Genomic DNA, 23,965 nt, shown 5'->3' with positions numbered 1-23,965 from the left:
AACTGTGAGTCAAATTGTTTTAGCAAAATGTCAACTCTAAAATAGGCTCCATGGAGATTTTTCTCCGTAAACTGAGATCTTATTTTCATCCCTTTTCAATCCTTAACTTATTTATGACTGGAGCCAGAAGACAGACCAGTTTTCCTATTATATGGTTTCTATGAAACAGATACATATTCTCACACATTGTGAGGTGTAAATGATTTTTTTTCTTTCCCCGTCGTTTGCCAACAGGAAAAGTAGATCCCGCTATAGAGTGACTTTTCTTAATAATGCATCTCCAAAGAAAATTTTGAGTCTCATTTAAAATATGAAGATTGGATTCCTCAATATTTCCCCACCCAGTTTCAACCACAGGTCAAACTGCTAATGCACAGCTTAAATGGTTTATTTTTAAAAAGAGTAAACACATGAAATTTTACAAATATTTCTATCCTAAACAGTATTTAATCTGATTTTTAAAGATTTAAAGATCAGAATTGGATTTAATTTATATTAACTTTCTTGAATTCACTATTCACTGCTCGGATCATATTCTGTGTGAATATTTTTGAATAAAGTAAATCTCAATGACAATGACATTCATTGTTACTATTTTAAGGCAGCTGGAAATCACTACAATCATATGAAAAGCTGATGTGTATTTATAATTCATGTAATCATAAAATTACATTTCCACTGGGCTATAGTATATTTAAGTTATGTTTACATGTGCAATATATGAGAAAAGAAATTTAGTAACGACTGACATAACAGAGAGTTTTAATGCATAACATACTGTTATATTTCTGAATATTTAGAATGAAAATCATTATTTTATAGAAATCATATGGAATGGTACGTGAAGGGAACAAATACCCGTGCATATTTCCAAATCTATTAGATGAACACAAAATATCCCAAATGAAATATGAAAGCTATTTGACAGTTGGATCGTAAGAAATCAAGTGTTTTCATCATAAACTTTTACATAGTATAAGGTGACCATTTGCTGTATTAGCTAATTATGCTTAAATTTTATGCTAGAATAAGTTATATTGACAAATTTTAACTACTCACTAACAATTTGTTGTGTTAAGACTTCTAAAAGTGATAAAAAGAATCTGTTTTTTAAGTGTGTTAAAAATAAAATATTGACTTGTCTAAATTATGATTTAATAAAATTCCTCAATAGAATTTTAAGGAAGGAAAGAATATAAGAGGTCACCTCTTCTAACACTCTTAAAGGTGCCAAAAAGGGAGGTGAAGCATGACATTCAAAAATGACCTGTCCAAGGTCACACCGCTAGTTAGTAGAAGAGATGACAGTGGAACCATGGTACCCTGTATCATAATTCAGGTAACTTAATATGACATCACCTTGTTCTCAAATAATAACTGCTCATAATAAAGTATGAATATATTCGTATCCGGTAGAAGGCTACCTTAAACAGAAAATTGTAATGCTTATTTTTTAAAAAAAGGTTTACAGCTGCCACCAGTATTACAGTGTAGAAAAAAAATAATAATGGCTTTAAAAAAGAATCAAATTTACTACGTAATGAAATTTCCTCAAATGCAAAAGTTTTCTTACACCTTCAACAAACATTTTAAAGGAGTAACTTGTTTGTGACTGTTTTGTTACATTTCATGTTTATGCCAAGAAAATCAATCCATATGCTAATAATTATATTAATTTTAAACTGATGTTTCTTAAAAACATAGAGCTAGAAAGGAGGTTGTCTGATTCATATCCTTGCCTCCAAATGGTATCCTTATAAATCAACTTAACCAGTGGCATTCGGAAAAGATTTTACTGCCCCCCACTGGAATCGGTTTAAGAATCTCACGTACCCGGACATCCTTTTATTTATCTAACCTAAATCTCTATTGCTGCAGCCTGTTTCCAGTTCTGTGGGTTTCTACCTCAGTGGAAATGTGAAAAGCCTAAATGGACGTGTGAAAACATAAGTGTACATTTCTAGGCCAAATAAACCCACTTCCTTTCATCTTCCCTTCTACAGCTTATTTACAGTCTTTTAATTGGTTCATATATCTCCTCTGAGCCTTCTACAAAGTCCTTTAGTTGTAGAATCCAGAGTTTGTTATAGTATATAAATAGCTGACCAGTGCAGTGTCAAATGGAGGAGGTGGCTGCTTCATCTGTACATTCTTCATATATGACAGTATATGTTGCTTTGCACGCCAAAACATTGCACTTTCCGTGGCAAGAGCCCTTCTAATAAAGCTAATATGTGTCATTTCTAGTACATCCCATTTCTTTAGAGAAAATGTGAGGCATGATGCTTTTTCTCCCCATTTTTCTGAACCAGATTGGATTTCCTGATGCTATTACCACTTAAAAATAGGCTATTCAGCACTTCCAGTGTCTCCACACTCTGCATGATTGGAGTGAGGAATAAATGCAGTAAAGCAAGAGCCTATATAACTGATGGCGTGATTACTAGAGGGTCTAGTACACCATTTTATCTAATTTTTTCTAGAGGACGTTATAATAAAAAAGAGAATTTTTCTGGCCCTATCCAAACCTGCTCATACCATACACCTCACTACAAATACTTTAGGCATGGTTTAATCTTACTTATAGAGGATGGGTGTTAGAGGATTAAAACAAGTCTAAACTGGGACATTTAAGATGTGTCTTTTGTTTTTACTTCATTTGTTTCCTCTTGGAGAAGGAATGAATTGGTGTCAATATCATCTTACGATGAGAATTCTCTCTGTAGAAATCATTATAGTACAACGAAGTTCCAAAAGAGAGATGATTTAGATCTGGATCAGAAAATTTTATTATCTGAATAAATGTTAAGAATTGTACATGAGAATTTAAAGAGGATGAGGGAAAATTCCTCCAGATTTGAAGGAAATAGCGTAAGTATTATACCTTCTTCTCCCAGGTGAATGATAAGCCCCTTAGTTGCACAAATCAAACAGGTTTACAGAGAAGCCCAGATACAGATTGACTCTGGGGTGGATATAGAGATACAGCATACTACTTCTAGTTTGGCATTAAACTGCCGGTCAGCTCATAGAGTTGTGAGAAATAGATGTGCTTAGTTTTTGAAGAAGGTAAACAGAATAAAGGTGAAGTGTAGATCTTGAGACCTAGTTTAAAAGAGATTATTGATTTTGATTCAGTGGATTATAGAGTATATAAGTGAACTTGAAAAGATTAAATAGGAATTCCGATGTAAAAAAAGCTGAAAGGCAATGTAAACAGCATGTGTATAAACTTGCTCATGAATTAAGATAGAGGACTGAAAAAAGCAGTTGTAGCTGCTTGTATGCGTGAAAAGGTTTTCCTATTAGACTGAAATCACAAAATGGTTTAGCAATACAGTTCAGATCATCCAGAGGAAATCAGTCCTTTAATAGAAATGAGATCCAAAGGAAGTAGGAAGATCAGAAAGCAAGCTTAGAAATTCAACCAGTGTTTCTTTTTATTCCCAGCAGTTGGCAAAATACCTAGCATGTCAGGTACTGTCAATACGTGTTTGTTAATAAATGTTTGTGGAATAAATAGGAGGGAAAGAAGAAAGAAAGGAAAGGAAAACCAGCATTGAAGAGTTGGTGCTGTGAGACTTTTTTAAAATTTTCCAGACATCCTGTAATGATAGAATAATAATTTTTAAAGAGGAAGGAAAATAAGAGGTTGGCAAAAGTCATCAGAGCCTGAGGCCAGAGGTTAATAGCACTCTCATAAGATGACATTACAAGTTCATTAAGAGCCAGGAGAAAGCATGAGTATCCAAAAATAGTTCAAAGTTAAGTTACACGAGGCCAGTGAGAGCAGAGCACTAGTGAACTTTCCACAATTTAAATGGGGGTGGTGTACTGGAAAGCTCGTGGGAAGAGACAGAAAACTGGCTCAGATTTGCATCTTTGCCATTTGAAATCCTTGCTCTGTGATTTCAAGCATGCCCCATCCTACTTTGAGCTTCTGCTTTTTATTGGTAAAGTCTGGAAGATAATGCAAATATTTATATCACTGGGTCATTTTGAGCATTAGATGAGACTTTGTACGTACAAACTGGGTCGCATACAGTATAACAAACAAAATTTTGTTTTAAAAAGCAGAGGTCAAATGAATCAAGAAAGAAAGAATCATGGTGTTTCACCTTGTGGTCAAATCACTCATCTCTATTGAAATAACATGGGCATGCAAGGGATAGTTCCAGCTCCTACTCAGCCATGGTTTCTGCAGCTAAGATCCGTCAAAAACTAAAGGAATCATTGCCATCACCACCTTTGTCATCATCATCAGCATTATCGTCATCATCATTTAGTATCTAGTGAGTTCTTGCAATATGCCATGGATTAAGTGTTTTATATATATTATCCGCTCATTATTATTATAGTTCAATATTATTCTCTCTCAACAATTTTCATTACTCCCATTATAGAAGTGAGAAAACTGGGGAAGACAAAACCTAAGTAACTAATGCAAATCACCAGAAAAAAAAAAATAAGTTTCTTTAACAGACATCTTGCCTTCACAAAAAATAGAGGTAATAATCACTACCCATCAATAGGTGTTAGAGATTGAGCTAGTTACCTAGGCCTGCCAAAATTTCTCCCTGTAAAAACAGGACAATGATAGTACCTACTTCATAGAGTATTTGTGAGTATTATTACTAAAGGAGATAGTGTAAGTGCAACACCAAATACAGGGCCTGATCCACAGTAAATGCTTAATACATGGAAGCTCTTTTACTATTACTATTATCACGATCACCAAAAGTTTCTAATGCACCTACTATTCCTTGGGTATATGGGACACTTGGTAGTAAAAACAAGCTCAAATGTACATAGGAAGATGACAAAACAAGATAAGAATTATAGATATTAAATACAGAAGAAAAAAGTTGATATCAGAGGCATCAATCCCTGATAGGATACCAACCTAACAGAAGTAGCTAAGTTCTCAGTGATTTCATGTTCCTGATTGCAGTGAAAGTTGTACTTACCAAATGACTGAAATCTCAGTATTCTGTTGTCACCTAACTGTCCGAGCACCTGTGTTGCTGTAGCCCTCTTGTTTATATTTGGTGATTACTGTGTCTACCCTTAGAGTGTTCTTAGAAATGATAGCAAAGTTAAAAATAGAAAGTGACCACTTAAAGCAAAGCCACATCTCACCATGCTGATGATAAAGCATTATAACTCATGTCCATTGTGGAATAGAAGTATCTTTTTTATAATAAGGCAAAACCACATTTCAATCATATTGCTTTGCCATTAAAAAAAAAAAAAACAACCAAACTTTTGATATCAAATTTAACTCTAAGCTATTTCCTGCTGCATGAAAAATTCCAAGTGAAATAAGTTAGGAGCAAAGGCAATACTTTTCTTTGGTTATAAGGGACTCTGCAGAAAAGAGATAGGAATCAAAAAACCAAATGATTAATTATTCATTAATGAATTTATTTGCAGAAATAGCTAAAATACAATGTAGTTCTAGGTGCTCAAAGGGTTCTGTACCAGATGGAACACTGTTATTGAGAAGACTGTGTACTTTCTAAAAAAATAAAACATGGAATCCTGAAGGAAATACAGGTGTCTATAAATACTTACTGCATCCATGATGCAATATTGTCCCCCAAGACTGTGTTAATTCTGGGATCTCTTAGAAACCAATTATCCCCAGAAAAGTCTTAGTGGTATCAGACAAATAGGACATTTTTAAAGTTTACTCAAATTACACGTGGTTATTTAAAAAAACGTTCTGAGAATCCGCAAACCTGGCTGACCTGAGCGGCAAAGTGGTGATAAGTCAAACACTGCCAGTATCTGCGCTCCTCCCTGCAAGGGAATTAGAAACTACTGGGGCTACATTAAATAGTAGGAAGCCAGAGGTAAAAATAGGGCACCTCAGAAATATTAACTTGCAACTTTGTAACAGCCTGTTCTTTTCTGATGAGCTGACAGAATTCTAGTGGATTGACAGAGTTAATTTCAAATTTACTTGATTCCTGGAACATATTTGAGAGCTAAGAAGGAGAAAAAACTTACCAAGCTTAGTAAAACTAATATATACATAAAAATAGGTAAACATTTAAAAAAATATTTTAATTGGGTACCTATTTATTCATTCTTCTTCTAAAGACCAAAAATGATGGAAGGTTGGATGTGTCTCTCGGAAAAAGTGATGTACTACTCAATCCACTGACTTAGCTCATTACAGATGGTTTATTCTGTAATTTACTAAGACTTTTGATGATTTCCAGACAACCTAAAGACATGGAAGCTTTTTCATATATAATATTTTAAGCTTCGTTAAGTAATTTACCAGTAAAGAATTTTAACAGGAGTTTGTTTTTTCCACAGACAGCTAATGAGGCATAATGAGTAAATTCCAACATTTGACAAAGTATGTAAAAGTAGATGGATAATGATTTTGTGAAGGATTAAGACAAAGATTGCCACTAAAGAAAGGAAATCTGCCTGTAGTCATACAGAGATAGGTTTTTGCATCGTTATTAAAGGTTTCTCTCTCCTAAGCCTAATTCTAGCCCTGTCTCATTTCAATTAGTTAGCATGAATATTTTAAAGAAAAAGCACTACTTGTCTTTTACTAAAAGTTGGCTACCCTGATTAGACTCTTAGAAATGCTTTCTTTGAATGTGGTATCTTTTTTGTTTTTTGGGGTTTTTTTGCTATTTGTTCATTCATTTACATAAAGAGATTAAGAATAATCATATCTGTTCTAGGCGTTCTCGCTGATCCTAAGCCTCTTGAATATTTGACAGTTTTGCGTTGAAAAGCATTCCTCTCGTGTTATCATTGAGTTGGGGGCAGTGGAAGTTGCCCAAATGTTCCACAATTTAGTTTGCTAGATAATTTGTTCTTTGACAGCTCCATCAAGAAAATGAATTTCATTTTGACCTCCGCAAATGCTCACTGTCAGGCAGATTTACTTGGCCATCAATGAGCACACATTTGAAGAACTACAGTAAGCTGTGATCATGTCTGTTTATATGTTGATTCTGCTGTAATCGTCTAATTCAATAAGTGTTTGGGTGGCACTTATTACATGCAAAGGTGACTCCCTGAGCGTAGGCCAAGATACACTAAGATGTCACATCCCTCTAGGATGTCCAGATTCCCCATCTCTCCACCTCACCAACTTGACCCTTATACTAGCAACAATGTGGGCCATTGTAGAAATGCTCCCTTCTTGGTTCAGATGCATTCTCTATTCTTGCAAGAGTGCATGTTAGAGAATTTAACCTACCTTTAATTAAAAGGAGATTATTTCCCTCATGTCTTCTCTTCTTTCTCCCAGTGACTGAGTACACGCTAGGTGGTAGCTATTACATATAGATATGCACTAAAGCAGTAGTAGAAGAGAGAAGAGTAGGAGAAGAGAGTAGTAGGAGAAATTTAACATGGGATGGGTAATTAAGAAGAAAGACCTGATGGGAAACCAGAAGTAACTCCAGCCATCTAAGGAGAAAGTAGGAAAATACAGAGAAACTGGCAGTACTATTATGACTTCTATTAAATATGCAGCAGCTGTGTGAAGGTGTTTAAAAACAACCCAGGAGTCAATCATGTGCATGTGTGTGTGTGTGTGTGTGTGTGTGCGTATTTATTTGTATATGTGTATGTATACATATACCTATATATGTCATCTGTTTTCTGAAAGGATAAAACAAGATCATATATACTTAGGCTTATATTCCCAATGTTTAGTAGACTGTCTGCAGCCCATTCGGCACTAAATAAACACTTGTTGAATAAATGATTATGATCAGGCAATGTTGCTCTCAGTTCTAAAGTACCGCCCACTTGATTTCAGCCACAAGTACTTCATTTGCACCGTGTTTTCCCAGGCTATAGTATCAGCAGTAGTGATTCCCATCAGGCTCTTCTTTCCTAGGAACACTTGTCAAGTCAAAATACAAGGTATGTGTTTATTTCAGGAGCAAGTGCAAAAGAGAGCATGATCATTTGATGTCAGACATAGGTCAGGGATTCTCAAACTAGAATATCTTCAATTGTTTTTTAGTACAGTAACATTCAATTTTGATTAATTTTAAAATATACACTGCATGCCACTGTATGCTTATGTTAAAGAGTGGTGTTATGAAATTAACCCAAACAATAAATTTTAAATCACTCTGTGTCTAAACAGCCTATGCACTAATATCACAAAAAGCAAATGTGGGCATTTCACAAATATTTTCCAGAATCATTACATAATTAGAGGTACACAGAGTTTCTTGTAATATTAATACAGTGGTGTTTGAACACATGCATTTAAGAAGTGAAAAATCCCCATGGAAATTCGCTTCATAAAATCAACACCCTGGAATGACTTACACTTTTCCAGATCCTTCATCCAAATCCTCAGCAGCTGAGCTCATTCTGAATGAAACTGCATAAAAGTGATTACAAGAAAAAGTAGTAGAAGTTTGCAAAATAAGTAGCTGGTAATTAGAAATGGTGAGAAGGCTCAAAGGGAAAGTGAGGTCTTTTACAAAGACTTCTAAATCTTACAGGACAGATTCTAGTCAATTCAGATGACTTAGAAAATGGGGCCGATATACTACGATGTGATGGACAATATATTTTAATTAATACGGTGTTCAGCCTTTAGATCCTGAAGGCAGGTTTTAACTATAAATCTTACAAATCAGAATTAAAATAGGAAGTATGAATAAGAAAGCCTGTTGAGATAAAGTTTTTCAAACAATCTATCAGACCACAGGATATGGAATGAACATTCAAACTGTAGTGATGATGGTCATAATGAGAGTTAAGAAATTTTATGTCTTCAAAATAAAGACACTATAAATTCACAGGAATGATCTGGAAATGCCCAAAGAACATAGATTAGAAATTAGGACAGAAGGAGTTAATGTTGTGTCAAATCTATCTAATTTATAATCTCTCTTTGCAGCTAGATTGTCTCAGAACTTGTTGAACTGTCTTCCTTTGATGTTATAAAAATACTTACCTACTTGCCAAGGGGTTGAGTGCAGTAAACTAATTAATATTATGGTCAGGACTTAAAGGCAAAAATTTTATGTAATCTGTTCCCCAAGGGGTTAATAAAACTCTTTCTCCTTCTTCATCAGAGAAAGAAAACCAGAATTGTCTCAACTTAAATGTAAATGTGGCTTAGGAATGACACTAATACCACTTGGCATTTCTTAAGTTAGCCTGCTCATTCTACACTGGATAAAAATAAAGAAAAGAAAGCATCTAAAACAGAACCGCCCTATTACAACCCAAATTTGCCCATGAAAGCAGAAATTTTCTGGCCTGCATCTATGCGTTTTTTCCACTTTTCCGTAGCCTCCCACATATAATGACTTATGCACGGAATTCAGGGACTTTATATTTTCTTATGAATGCCAACATAGAAAATGTGAATGCTGACCATTTTCAAAGATACTCACAGACCCTTAAAGAAACGGAATAGTATCCAGAATGATATTTGGTCAGTCTGGGATACCAAAATTCTAGTACATTCCTGGTCTTTACAAGATGGGAATATTTACCTTTCTGGCATGTGCTTAGTCAGAATAGCTTGCGATTTTTGGTGGGGAGTCAGAGTCCTTTTCAATAGACTGAAGTGACCCAAAACCAGCACTTCAGTTAATCTTGTTTATGATTGAAATCAATAAGCCAATCTATGTCATGTGCTGACAGTTCTTGTGTGGTGTAAAAACTGGAAGTGTCTGCTCTTGAACAAGATTTTTCTTTTACAGTCCAGTCATTAGGTTTCATTATGGGACAACATTTGGACTAGTCATTTTTATAAGGTTGAGTTTACATTGGTATAATTTGTTGCCTTTAACTAAGGCTTTGAATAATTTAAGGCAAAAAGGATGGATACCTGGAATGTGTTTATATTCTGACCTTATCTTATGTCTGGTTTTCTTGTTTACTTAAAATTTTATGGCCAAATGCTAACAGAAGTATACAAACTAAACTCTTTAGAAGCCAAAGAGAATGAGACTGAAATTTCTGAAGAATTATTTCAGTTGTCTTGTCAGGCTCACATCTTCTTTTTGGGTCACCCGAATTCCTGCCTGAAGAGTTTAGACTTTATATCTACTAAAGATGTGTGGAGGGAAGAGGTGGCAGTAGAATCGCATTCCATGGATGAAGTTTGTTGGCTCTCTAAGCCTGGGTCTTAGAACCGGGGCCTACTTTGAATCCAGGCTTACCTCCTAGATGTATGACCTTGGGCAATTTATTTAATTTCGGTAAGCTTCAACAGTACTAGCTTGCTAGCGGGTTGTAGCAGCAATGAGATGCATGTAAATGTATTTATCCTAAGACATTTTAAGTGGTGTGTGTTATGCTTTCTTATGCATGAATTATGTGTTAATATGAGCTAAACTGGATTACTCCATGTTTCTTAGTCACTCCCTGGAGTAAATGCATTCTGGTAGTTTGGGATCTGTATTAGCTCTTTCACACACTAATACATTACACATGCTGTCTCTATAGCTCAGGTTTTGCATGAACAGTTCCCTGGTGGCCTTCAGTGCAATTCAAACCAAACAGCCAATAGATTTCTGTAACGATTTGTGTCCACAAAAGTAAATCAGGAAAGCATCTAAGCTAGAGCAACCAGTTTCTTCCAGTGAATTTTATTAGTATAGCGATCCAAATATTTTCCTAATGGAATTTTAAATATTCAATATGTATATCTTTATTCGTTAATAGATCAATCAATCCAGCTGCATTTAAAAGTATTGTTAATGATTTTTGACCAGAAATATTGACTGTGAAATTGTCTTCTACTCTTAGGCTGCTTCTTAAAGAAATAACCTTATTGAGGCTATTAAATAGAAGCTTTATACAATCTCTTAATCTTTCATAGCACAGCTTAAGTGCTCTCTTTTCCAAGATATATTTTGACTTTAGAACTATATCCTGAACTATGTATATTTCTTTAATTTTTTAATAGGTGGTGCAATGACAAAACTCACTCTCTTCTTCAATCAGTGATTTTGAAGTAATCTTTCATCGTTTCATCTCCTTTAGTCTCATATGGAATATATCCCTCTATCTGTTGTTAAACTACGATGACATGTCTGTAGCTATCAGAAAGAGAAGCTGGGAAGAACATGTGACCCAATGGATGGGACAGCCTTTTAATTCTGATGATTGTAACACAGCATGTCATCATGGACTAGTAGCTGACAGCTTGCAGGCAAGTATGGAAAAAGATGCAACTCTAAATGTGGACCGCAAAGAAAGGTGTGTTTCACTACCAGACTGCTGTCATGGCTCAGAGCTGAGAGATATTCCTGGGAGGCCAATGGGTCACATTTCAAAGGAGGTGGATGAAGATGACAGCCATGAAGGTGAAGATCAGTTTCTTTCTCTGGAGGCCAGCACGGAAACACTAGTGCATGTTTCTGACGAGGATACTGATTCTGATCTATATCTTACAGATGATAAACAGATTTTAACTACTCAAGGGCCTAAAACGTCAGACCAACATAGCATCAAAGGAGCAGGCTCCTTAGTAAAGACGCTGCCCATCATGGAAAGTAACCAAGGTTCTTATGACTCCTGGGGAATGGCTGGTGGAGCTGATTTAGTGCTGGTAGAGGAAAAGGGGGACAGAAAAGTTGTTGACATGGTGAGTAAAAGCCTGGAGCTTTGTAAGGATATAAGCCTAAGTGAAATAAAAGATGCATCCAAAATGAATGCATGTGACTCTTTGAATGTGAAAGATATTGTGCCGGAAAAGCAATTGCTTAATTCTGCTGTAATTGCTCAGCATCGAAGGAAACCCGACTTCCCTAAAGATGAACATGAAAGAAACACCTGCAGTGCAGTACAAGATGAGTTCCTGGCTATTCCTTGTGCAGACAGAGGACTGCCATTATTAAAAACAGATTCTGGAAGCTGCCTTCTGCAGCCTCCTTCCTGCCCTAGTGGAATGTCAGCTGAAAATGGCCTGGAGAAGAGTGGTTTCTCAGAACATCAAAACAGAAGTCTTCCAAAGGTCAACTCAGGAGATGGCATGCAGTGTTTACACATAAAGGAGACTCTGGCCACCCATGAACCCACAGATAACCAAGTCAGACTTCGTAAAAGAAAGGTAAGACACATGCACCTATTATCTGGCTTTTGGAATTCTGTAAATATCCTTGTTTCTGTCACTTATTATTTTGCTAGAGTTAAAAAGATATGTGGACATTTCTTTTGCTCAGTAGTGTAGCTGTATGACTCAAAGAGCATCTTCTTGGGGAAATCATCAAAATACGTAAAAATTAAAACAGGATAACCTATCCACTTCACTAATAATATTTATAATGGCTCATGAACATTCTATGTTGGAATTGTGTTGAAGACAGAACTGGTTTCACTTTCTTTGGCTGGAATTAAATAGCCACCAGATAGTTCAAAGCCTATCTAAAGAGTGATCTCTGATTTTTAGAAAGAATGTCATGGTAATTTTTAATTAAAATTGTTTATTTCAGCTTGCTTCTCTTCCCTTTAAAAAGTATATTTTATTATAATAAAAGTGGTATAAATCACATATTTTAAATGAGCCCTTTGCATATACCAAGGCAACAGTACCCCCTCCCCCAAAATATGCTAATGCTATTTTAAATGATACCCTGGTACATTTGCTATCCATAGCTACATGAACATTTTTTTTAAACTCTTGACCATAAAGGATGACTAACTGAAGTAAATTTTTATGCTGAGGCACCTTTGACTAATCCTGTAGATGCCATGGTCCCCCAAGAAGTTTCCAAGTGAGAGACACAAGGATTGGAAGGAACCACATGGATCATGATTTAGTTAGAGAACTCTTGACCAAAGTTTGTCATACCTTTAGGATTTCCCCAGCATTATTCCCACATTGTAGTACTCTATAATCCTGATGTAAATACAAGTAAAATTTCTTCTGTAAATCCAACATGCCCATTGGCATCAAAAAAACCCTGCAGATTGGACACTTTGGTGCAACATTCTTGCCCTTCTCTTGATATAATACTAATCCATAATTCCTATTCTCCTAAGACAAAACTAAGGTTCTTAGTTCTGTTCAACTGGGGCTATCTACAACGAGAAAAAAAAAATCTTCAACTCTCTTTTGGTGAAGAAATCTGGTTTCCATAAACTGTAGTTTTGCTAACAAACTAGATCAGTAACATGTCATAAGTTAAAGTGAAGTCAAAGACTTTACAGCAAAGATCAATGTGCTCAAACTACATGCCAACAGAGCTTTCTGTGCTTCTGGCGAGCTCTTCCTTCCTTACATAAATTGTATTAAAAAGTTAATGCTGCATAATGTTGTTATGATTGGACTGCTCAGGTCGCTTTTTCAGAAATGTCCATATAGTCTATCAAGTCTGTTGGAGGGAACGTAATAATGACGTAAGAAAGTATTAACTGACCTATGACATAGCTTCCCTAAAATAAGACAGACCCTGCCCAACTGCCGACAGAAACATTAAACATTCCAGAAACATATGCTCACCACTTGGACATTTATATCAATACTAAGAATGCTGGAAAGAATTTGCTCTTGGACATGTCACTATAGCATAGTTGCATTACAAGAGCCATAATTATATCTCATTTACAAGTTCTAACTTAAATATTCTATTTTAAGCATTTCATCATTCTAAAGTGTTGTGGTATTGTCTGGTGGAGTATTTGTTTTGACTCTACAACTCTTTTGGGATGCTTTGTAATGAACAGATTAAATGCAAAGTTTCAGGTTTGGAATTTACTCTGGGGAAGTATGATTATGGGAGAAGCCTCTAGAAGCAAAATGTGTAGGAATTTTTGTTCTATCTGATGTTGAATGAGCGCTGGAATACCTTCAAGTTGTGCACTAACCATTTTAGAACTTTACCAAAAGAAAAAACAAAATAAATTCATAAAAATATATGTACAGAGATGTTCATCATTGTATTATGTGTTACTGACAAAAAAGATACAATCCAAATTTCCATCAATAAAGGATGTATAATGATTGTTTAATCTATAGTTTGGAATGCTATGTGGCCATGAAAAAGATGGAGTGAGATCCATGTGCTCTAACTGAACAGTGCTCATGATATAGTATACATAGAAAAAGACAGTGGCAGACCAATATTTGTAGCACATCCCAACCTTATCTGATGAAATGTGTGGATACAGATACAGATAGAAATATAGATGGGTTATAAACCTCTCTAGATGACTAAATAAGAATATGCAAAATTCTAGGTAAATAGGCACAAAATTGTTGACAGCAATTACTTTGAGAGAATGGAAGTAAAAGGATAGAAGCAGGGGATTTTCAATTTTTAGCCTCTATAATTTTTATAAAAGGTGATAGTATTCTGGGTGAAATGCATACAATGAACAGAAGTACAAAAACAAAATAATATTCGATATATAAACTATTTGAAGCATTTTCTGCATGGCACAAAACAACCCTTTATCTATATAGTTACTATGATTATTATTACTCTTATGAAATGAAAACAAATATGAAGTTTTTCAAAATATCAACAAAAGTTTCAATCAACTACTCCAATTCTAATGCCAGTGCAACTAGTTTAAAACAGATAAACCTTTTGGAGAGCCACATGGACCCCATTTTCATGTCTAAAGTGTTAGGGGACTGATTCTGAAAAGAGTTGGCTTAGTTGTATCTTTTAAACTATTTGTCAACCACTGTGACAGCTTTGAGATTAAGAGCTTAGAAAAGGTGAAATATAATATAAGCTAATAAAATTTTAGTTACGGAACTTTAATCAGCTCATTATCTGATATGAGTGAACCAAATCCTACATAGAATTTATGAACATGAATTTTTTGTGGGAGGGATTCAGGATAAAATCAGGTTCTAAAACTTGAAAAAAGAAAGCAAAAACAGAGTTTATAAGGGTAATGCTCAGAATGCACTGAACTACTACTCTAGAGATATCATTGTACTTTAGATACAAATTATCATTCCTTCAAACCTATAAATATTGGCAGGCGTTTGTTGCTCAGCATGACGTATTTTTTCTTGTTTTCCAATGATATTTCTGGCCATTAAGGATAGCCACACATACTTATTAGGAGTGTCAATTGGAGATGACTGCGTTTGTAGTATGTGTAAATATTGACCTTTAAGCTAATAATTTCCTTAAATATGATGAAATATATCATTAAATTGGAGCCACTGAAATCAAAGGGGAACTAATAAATCATGAGCAGACATCAGTAAATGAGCCAGGAAGATCGTGTGGCATATGACCAGCGCTTATAGGGCGTGGGTGGGTCTTTGGGGTAAGGCAGCTGGTTAAGAGCAATTCTCAGAGACAAATTCCAAAGAAATGTGGAGGAGGGAGACAGTCTAAGAAGTGGTCTCTTCAAACCAAATGAGATGTGAAGATGGAAAATATGTAGGGAAAGACTTGAGGTTAGACTTTTTTTTAAAGAACTAGTGTATTTGTTCTTGATGGTGGTTTACTAATTAAAGAGAGTCCAAAATTCAGTCTTCCCTAGGGACTATTTAAATAGTTCCCAAACTTTTGAATAGCCATAATAGTTGTATAAATATATAAAATATTTTTATTGGCTTTCATAAAGCATATTCCATATTACCAAGCAAAATAAACACAAAAGATAGTATAAAAATGATTTGAACTTTGAAAAGACACCTAATTCCACATTTGAACAAAACCTCACATTCCAGCAGCCAATGAAACTGTATCATTTATGCTATTGATTTGACTGCTGTCACAGAAAACCAGTATAAAAGTGGCTTAAGGGCTTCTCTGGTGGCGCAGTGGTTGAGAGTCCGCTTGCCGATGCAGGGGACACGGGTTCGTGCCCCGGTCCGGGAAGATCCCACATGCCGCGGAGCAGCTGGGCCCGTGAGCCATGGCCGCTGAGACTGCGCATCCGGAGCCTGTGCTCCGCAACGGGAGAGGCCACAACAGTGAGAGGCCCACGTACCACAAAAAAAAAAAAAAAAAAAAAAAAGTGGCTTGGCTAACATCTTTCTCTCACACAGATATAATTGGGTATAGGTAGTTCTGGAACAATATGTAGGCCTTATGTTTTCAATACCTTAGACCCTCTTATCCAACTGCCCTGCCACCCTGAGCCTTTATCCATATTCAAATCAGTAAGAAGAGGAAAGGGTGCAGGAATGGCCACACCCCTGGGTAAAGGCAAGACTCAGAAAGAGTACACTTCTTTTTTTTCCCTCATATTTCATGTGCTAGAACTTAGTTGTATGGCGACACCTAGCAATAAGGGCTGAGAAATGGAGTCTGCATCCTGGGCAAGCTGTCTGCTGAAAATTCTATTATCAAAGAAGAAAGAGAAAATATTTATCGAAGGATAACTCATAACATGAATATGTTGAGGAACAACACCTAACATAAATATATTCCAGTATATCATGGCATGTTGTGAGTGAAATAAACAGGCTGTGTATGTGTTCTGTGGCCATTAAGGATAGCCACACATACTTACTAGGAGTGTCAATTGGTATCTGTATAAATACTTGATGCTTTAACTTCACACTGCAGAATACCTTTCCATGTTAGGAAACTATTTTATGTGTGGAAGTGATGTGGATCAAATGCTATACTCTTTCTTATGGAAAAATTGCTCAGGACCAAAATATTATACTGTATATACTGTACTTTATCCGTGGATAAATGTAATACATTGATTAGCAATGACTGAAAAAAATCAAATATTATCTCCTTACCCTATCTTTAAAATATGTACGTATTTGATAAAAGCACACCTATACCTGAAAAGACTTTCTCATTTCTTGCTATAACCTTCCTGATCCTTTCTATGTCCTGAATACCTATATGGGGGCTTTGTAGCATGAGAAAGCTAACATTGACCAATGGGTGACATAAAGTACATAGTAAATTATGCAGAAGATGGAATGGACCAAGATAGGAGGTCAGCTAGAAAAATATTAAAGGGAAGGGAAAAATTGTCTAAGAAATAAAAACCTAAAAGATGGTTAAGCTGTGGCCCCAACATTGAATGAAAGCAAGGACTAGTGGAAGAATTAGAGTTTGTTAATAAGCCTAGTATCAGTTGACAAAGAGGGAAGGGATGGGAAACAGAGTAAAGTATACACAGCTCTGCAGATAGATTCATAATGACAGTATGATTTCACATGAAGGTCACACTGGTTTTAAAGACACAGGCTTATTGAGCAGATTGTATTGTTGTTAAACCTTTTTCCCTAGTTCTAACATTAGGGCTGGCAGAGAAAAGTTGTTACCAGGTGGAAAGTCAATGTGTAGATGGATAACATCAGGTCTTCTCGGCCATATTTTTAACTGGATTTGTGTCCCAGGTAAAACTGGCACCTTTGTGAGTAGCTCATTTTGTGTGTTAAGCCACAGAAAACCATCAGATTTTTTTCATGCTATTTAAACTAGGTTTTTGGCTCATAAACAACTAGAAAGCCAAAACTATATCTGCAGGTATTTGGGGCTCAAATATTTTGCCTCATAGCAAACATAATTCCCCTAAATCCAACCAGAAATGCAAAAACATTTAATTATGTGATACAGGATAACACTAGATATACTGTCTGGTAAAATTAATCAGTAATTAATATTGAGCATCTTCAATATCCCAGGTCCTGTTCTGTGGACGTGGGACACCACCATGAGCCAGATGGTAGAGTTCCTTACATTGTGAAGCATATAATCCCTGAAACACTGCTGAAGTCCCCAAATAAGGGTTTTGTTTGACTAACACGTAAGGCCAGCACTGAGGCAGGAAGCATTAGTGAGAGAGAAGGGGAGTGAGGGCACAGGAGGAGTAGGGCCGGGGAGAAGAAGGAAAACAGGAAGAAAGAGAGAGAGACAGAGAGGGACAGAGAGAGAGAAGGATGGGCTAAAGTAGGGTACCAAGGGAAGCACCGGTCAATTGCAAGAAAAAGCAATGACACAATTCCTTGACAAAAAGTGGATTTGTAGGAGGCTAGAATCAGATCCTATCTCAACAGGATGCAGTTATGGTTATCACCAGCACAGGTTTAACAAGGAGACAAGTAACATGATTTTGACTTCCGCAATTACAGAGCAGGTGGAGACAAATAATATTTCCTGCATTTCACAGGAGGAACTCTGCCGACTAGAGCCAGCCCTCATGGGCTGTGTCTCCACCAGGCTGAAGGTGAAGACCGGATAAGCTCATATTTCAGGATCCTCAAATGTCTTCACCTTGGAGGGACTTTCCCCAGTTTCCTCAGCCAAGTTAGTTGCTTGATTCTCTTCACCCACAGAGGACTTATTCCTATTAGAATGTTTACTGCAAATACATCTGATCCCACCGTTGCTAACGAAAATGTCAGCTCACTTGGGGAGAGTTTTATGTCTGTAGCAATTTAATTTTGTGTCTATAGCATCCATCTCAGAGCTTAGAACCCTGTTCATAAGTGTTTAAATGAATGAATAGCCATGTCATGGTAAAGGATTTACTTTCAGAAGACAATATCAGGAGTCAAGAACCCGAGTCATAAGGATACAGAAGAAATGAAGTCATACAACCAAAATCAGTGATCAGTTATCCATAATCTCCTCTCTGTACTCCCTGCTATTTCCATGCTAAAACAGGGCATGAGGGGACAAGAGGGAGGGAAGAATTATGTAAAATCTGGGTCTCTGATCTCTAGTTGCTCTGGTCTCTTCAAATTTGAGATGATTATTACCCTTTGCCACAAAACAATTAATTGTCACTAAATAGTTGTATAGCAATCTGAGTGGTAAACGTTATTTAGAAACTACTCAGTTGTCTCCTGAAAGGAGTGGACAAGGGTGAGTGTAAGGAGGAAAATATTAGAATATTCGTTCACATTTATTTGTAATTTATCCTTTCACTTTGTATATATTTTATAAGACATATGATATATTAAATGAAAGCATATGTTATAATTTATAAGTAAATAGCATACACGTCCTCCCTGAAAAGTACATAATCAAAAATGTTGGGAGGCCACTGGTTTAGAAAATCTCTAGTTTTTCTGGTTAATGTCATTGTGAGGACATTGGGAGTAGAAGAGAGATGACAGGAATAACAGAGTAAGAAATTAAAAGACAAATGAATAAGGGAGAGAGAGGGGCTCCTGTTCAGAGAGTGCCAGACAATAGTAAATTTATTTTTAATTTCTGTCGTGAAAACCACATCAAGTAGGGAGATTTGATGCTAGATGCCTTTAAGGCAGAAAAATATACTGTGAATGAGAACAATTAGATTTGAAATGTTTCTTGTTCCTGATATTTTTGAAAAAAAAGTAGTTATGATGTGTGATGGGCCTCTGATCCAAGCAGTGACTTGGACCAAAACTGCAAATTTACATTATTAAAGATCATTAATAAGTTCACATTAACCCAGCATCAGCTTTTGTTGGAGCAAGAATTAATACACTTTTATGATGTTATTTTAAATAATTAATGGGTATTTCAGAGCCAACTGCACATTAGAGGCTATCGTAATAGTGAAACTGATTTAGTTTCTTCCTGATGGATTTCTGTTACTATAAACCAGGACCAACTAATTAATCTTTTAATACCAACAAAACTAGCGTAGGTTTTGGCTGCCTCTCTCGAAGAAATGCCAGTATCCACAAAAGTGGGGATAACTAGCAAAACCTACAACACAGAGCCCTGCCTCTGTTATCTGGGCACTAAGCACAATGGTGCCAGTGGAATCTGTTCATTTTCTGGCTCGTGTTCTTAGAAATAACGTACTTATCCCTGCTGCCAACAAGATCTCTATCCCACAAATAATTTTCTGTCAAGAAAATTATAGTGGTACTTTACAGATAACCTCACAATTTTCAAAGGAAATACAAGCAAATAGGAAAGTCCACTTTTATTCTTTTTTCAGTTCTATTTCTACATTGGCATAGGAATAAAACTAGTGATTAATGAACCTCTTCCATTTTGGGTTCTATTTTTTGAGCCAGTAAAACTTCAAAAGGATATACCGTTTTTCATATACATTGAAAGCTAACCCAGAGGGTTTTTTTTTTAAGTTTGAAATAGCATCATTATTTAGTCTAGGAAATGAATAGCTTTGGTCTGAGCTTAATTTTCTAACCAAGAAATTAAGCTGTGATGAGGAGTATCATCTAAATTGAGGGGTGTTATTTAATTTGTGGGCACTTTATATGTCCCTGAAAAATGGAGACAACAGTCCCTATATCACAAGGTCGTTAGGGTTATTAAATGAGATGGAAAATATTGTTCAGCGCTACATAACACAACCACTAGAACAATCCATTACTTAACCAAAATTTGAGGTGAAGATTTGACAGATAAATAACTGAAGAATTGCAGAATTAGATCTGGGAATAGGTTAAGTGCTAGTGGAATCTATAGTCACAGTATATATAGTCAACCAGGGTATAGTAGCTACTTTAGTTGGAGATTCCTCCAACGCCTCACAGCCCATGGTAAATCTCCACAGCTTCTACACTGTGGTGCTATACATAGGACGAAGTAATTAAGCCAATGGACTCTAAAAGCAAACTGCTTCCCTCACTCACAGCTTTGTAATCACGTAGGTTACTTACTGTCTCTGTGCCTTGGTTTTTTCGCTTGTATAATGGGATGCTTCATTTTGTTCTTGGGAAGATTAAATAAGTTCATAAGTATAAAGTAGTTAGAACAGTGCCTGACACGTAGTAAACACCATGTGACTTCAGCTATTAGTAGTAGGAGTTGTTGTTTTCTGTTTGTTTGTTTCTTTTACTAAATTGCTCTAGTTACAGATCTAAGAATAAGCTGAACTGTCTGGGAATAATTGTGGAAAAAGACTGACAACATTTGAGAGAGAATTTAGAAAGTAAGTCAACCCACATGTACATCTTTGCTATCTAATTATCATTATAGAATAGAGTCTGGAATATGCATTCATTAACTAAATAAATATTAAGTACCTTCTGTTCCCCCCATGCACTTTGCCATGTATGGTGTAGAATTTGAATAAGAATCATATATGCATCCTTAGCTGAAGGAGCTTACACATTAGTAGGGGCAATGTAACCAAAATAACAAATAACAAAATAATCAGTTAAACTAACTTTAACAGCTATTACTATTAGAACCTAATGTAATATTAGGTTTTGAACCACAAGTACAGAAACATCCTGGCTCAACCTAATCCAAGGTAGAAAGTATTAAGATCTGTGGAGCTAGAGCTTTAAAAGCTAGGGTAGGGACCCCATCCAGATGAGGTCAGGGAAGGCTTCACCAAGGGGTGCCGGAGCTGAGCTTTGAAGGATGAAATGACTTTGCATTTGTGAGAATGAGAGAGAGGGATCTCTCTGTGCTTACTTTAACTGTTCTTGGGAAATATAATTTTGTTTTTAAATACACAGACTTAAATCTTAGGGAATAAGTGAAATAAGCAAATACTTCCAAAAGGCCCTTTTGTAAACAGACACTTTTAAATGCTAAGGTCTTCTTTTTACAGAATATTTCATGGTGATATGAAAATCAAAAGAGGATGGACGGTACTTCATATGCCAGACTTTAGCTTTGGCAAAACAGCTTTCTGTTTTCAAACTTAGATTTTAGCTAAGTAATTTCTGGGCTCACTTTATCTTAAATAAATAAATACATAATCTAGGTTTCAATATACTAATGGGTTCTGAAAAAAATGCTAGCCATGTTCATTTGCTCCCCAGCTAGTGTTTGATTAGTTAGCAGAAAATTGAAATGAATTACGGAAATTTGCTTGATGACTAAAGCATCAACAAAATGGTTCGACTATAAATTAATGATGAGAAGAGAGAGTGATTCCCACTAACTTTCACACCCTCATAGATATGTAAGGATCATGTAGGAAATGCTATCAATTTTTTTATAATTAAGGACGACTGTCACAAAGTTATTTAAAAGCATAACTGCCTAAAATCATGAAAAGTAAAAGCAAAAGGATAATTCATTTTTTGCTAAAAATTAAATTGCAGTTGTGATGTTTTGTATTCCACTCACATACTGGCCTTTGGAAATTGGAAATTTTCTTTAGAGTGCTTCAACGAGGTACCCAAAGTTGATTCAGTCAAAATGTAACAGATGAGAAACGTGCTTTATAAATATCTCATAAAAGGTAAAGCTTCCATTTTCATTTTACTTGAGTATAAATCAAGCAGTTCTTTAATAACATGAGCCCATAGGTTCTATGAGTAATGGGAATTCTCTGATGGATGACAAGCTCAGAGGACAGCATTCAACCACGATGTGGCTCACAGTGTTGTTACACGACAGACTCTGAGTGAAAAAGACTAGTGCTCACGTTCAGTGTGCTGGGTAACAGCCTTCGTTTCTGACATTATAATTTAAATATTATTTAGATTAAATGTCTATGTATACTACAAAATGCATTTATGAACTTCTGAATGACTTAACCTTTTTCTTAAGAGAATTAGGAAATATATAAAGCCCAAACCTATAGCAGGAAATCTAAGGATAAAATAAGTTCACTTAACAAAAATATTCTATAAATATACAAAATTAATAAAGAATATATGCATATAAATTAAGTTTCAATAGCTGCAGTAATCAAGCACAATCTGGGATGCAATATTTGGCTACCTGCAGTAAGTACAGTCTCTACTGAGACTTGGAATAGAGGACAAATCACACAGGAACTAAGTGGTCTGTATTGCAGGGAGGTTAGTAAGTCAGCTGATGGTGCTCTGCTCCCATGAGTGCAAAGGAAACCAGAAGCAGGCTCCGCCTCTGTGGTTAATATCACCTTTGAGGGCTGTGGACCATTTTTTCACACCCTCACCCTTCAAAGGCACAGGGAAATGGAGTTTGAGCCAACGCAGCCGACTAGAGCCTACATTAAGAAACAAACAGCTGAATTCTTGGTGCAGAGGAATTTCTTACAGTGTGTATTTGCCATTGCGTACATGGGACTTTAATTTTCAATCCATCCCTCAATAAACTCCCTTGCATTTTGTCTCCATTTTGCTGTAAGATGGTCACATGATGTTGAATGTCCTGTCATGTGTTCCTTTACCCAACAAGTAAGATTTTGTCAGTCGACTAGTCTGTTGTAGGCAGCATCCTACGGACCGATAAGGGATGAGAGATGGAGAATTTGCTTTTCATAGGTTTATGGAATGTTCCATCAGGAAGAGACTTAAAACATTCTTGCATTTCACTTAAACTGGAATAATGTGTGTGTCTTGACAAGGCCAAGGAGCTGTAATTTAGAGTGTTAATAGTGGTATGTCCTGTTACCAATGCAAAGTTGCTGCCCCATGGGGAAGATGCTGACTTGCATATTATCATGGAAAAGCTATAATTTAAAAGTAATCAGAAAGAATTGGCCAACATCGAAATGTAACACAAACCTAATATTAAGGTTTTTTTGAACGATGAAAGGAAATGTTTTATCCTCCTATTTCAGACATTCGTCCACTTTGTGTGCAGGGAAAAAAAAAACACATCTTTGAGAATTTAACTACCATTTCAGGTATATGCTGACAAAAATATAAAATAAATTTTTAGAAGCTGAAAATAGAGTCTAAAGTGAAGTTTTTCTCAGTTTCTCTTGCTTTCTAGTTTTATAATAAAAAATGGCTCTTTCCTGAGGCATGAATTTTCATTTAATTCAATTATTCTGTACTCTTTCCCTTGATCAACCTAGACTTTTATCATAAATATTATCTCTCTCCACTTAGAAGTTACAAAGTGCTTTCTCTCAGATGTCCACTGTGTTTGGGTTGAGGCATGATAAATTTTAAACAAGCTGAAAAGTATTTCAAACAATTTCCATACTGTGAGCAATCCTTAAGGAGGCCAGAGGAGAAAAGAAGCTAGCCAGCCATTTCAGCATCATCTTCATGCAAATTTTTCTTTTAAACATATTAGTAATCATGTAAAGCACTAAATTTTTATGCTTAAAATTCTATCTAGACTAGAAACAAAAAGCATGCAAAGTTGTACATTGGCCTGTCCTGGGCAACTTACAATGGAAATAA

At 35.8% G+C, this 23,965-nt stretch overlaps 1 protein-coding gene across 12 annotated transcripts in view; it reads left to right on the top strand.

Moving 5' to 3' along the window:
- Positions 1 to 23,965, top strand: part of DLC1 (DLC1 Rho GTPase activating protein) — a 401,992-nt gene that overhangs the window by 1,256 nt on the left and 376,771 nt on the right. For all 12 annotated transcript variants that reach the window (XR_010939584.1, XM_067721869.1, XM_067721870.1 and 9 more), the window contains exon 2: positions 10,931 to 12,076. Coding sequence is in view for 11 of the 12 variants with exons in the window: in XM_067721869.1 (XP_067577970.1) it covers positions 11,054 to 12,076 (1,023 nt within the window). In the remaining variant the exon portion in view is untranslated. The remainder of the gene's footprint in view (positions 1 to 10,930; positions 12,077 to 23,965) is intronic.

Source organism: Pseudorca crassidens, chromosome 21 (genome assembly GCF_039906515.1).
Source record: "Pseudorca crassidens isolate mPseCra1 chromosome 21, mPseCra1.hap1, whole genome shotgun sequence".
NCBI classification, from domain to species: domain Eukaryota; kingdom Metazoa; phylum Chordata; class Mammalia; order Artiodactyla; family Delphinidae; genus Pseudorca; species Pseudorca crassidens.
The sequence above is the reverse complement of the archived record's forward strand: the minus strand, read 5'-3'. Positions and strand labels throughout refer to the sequence as shown.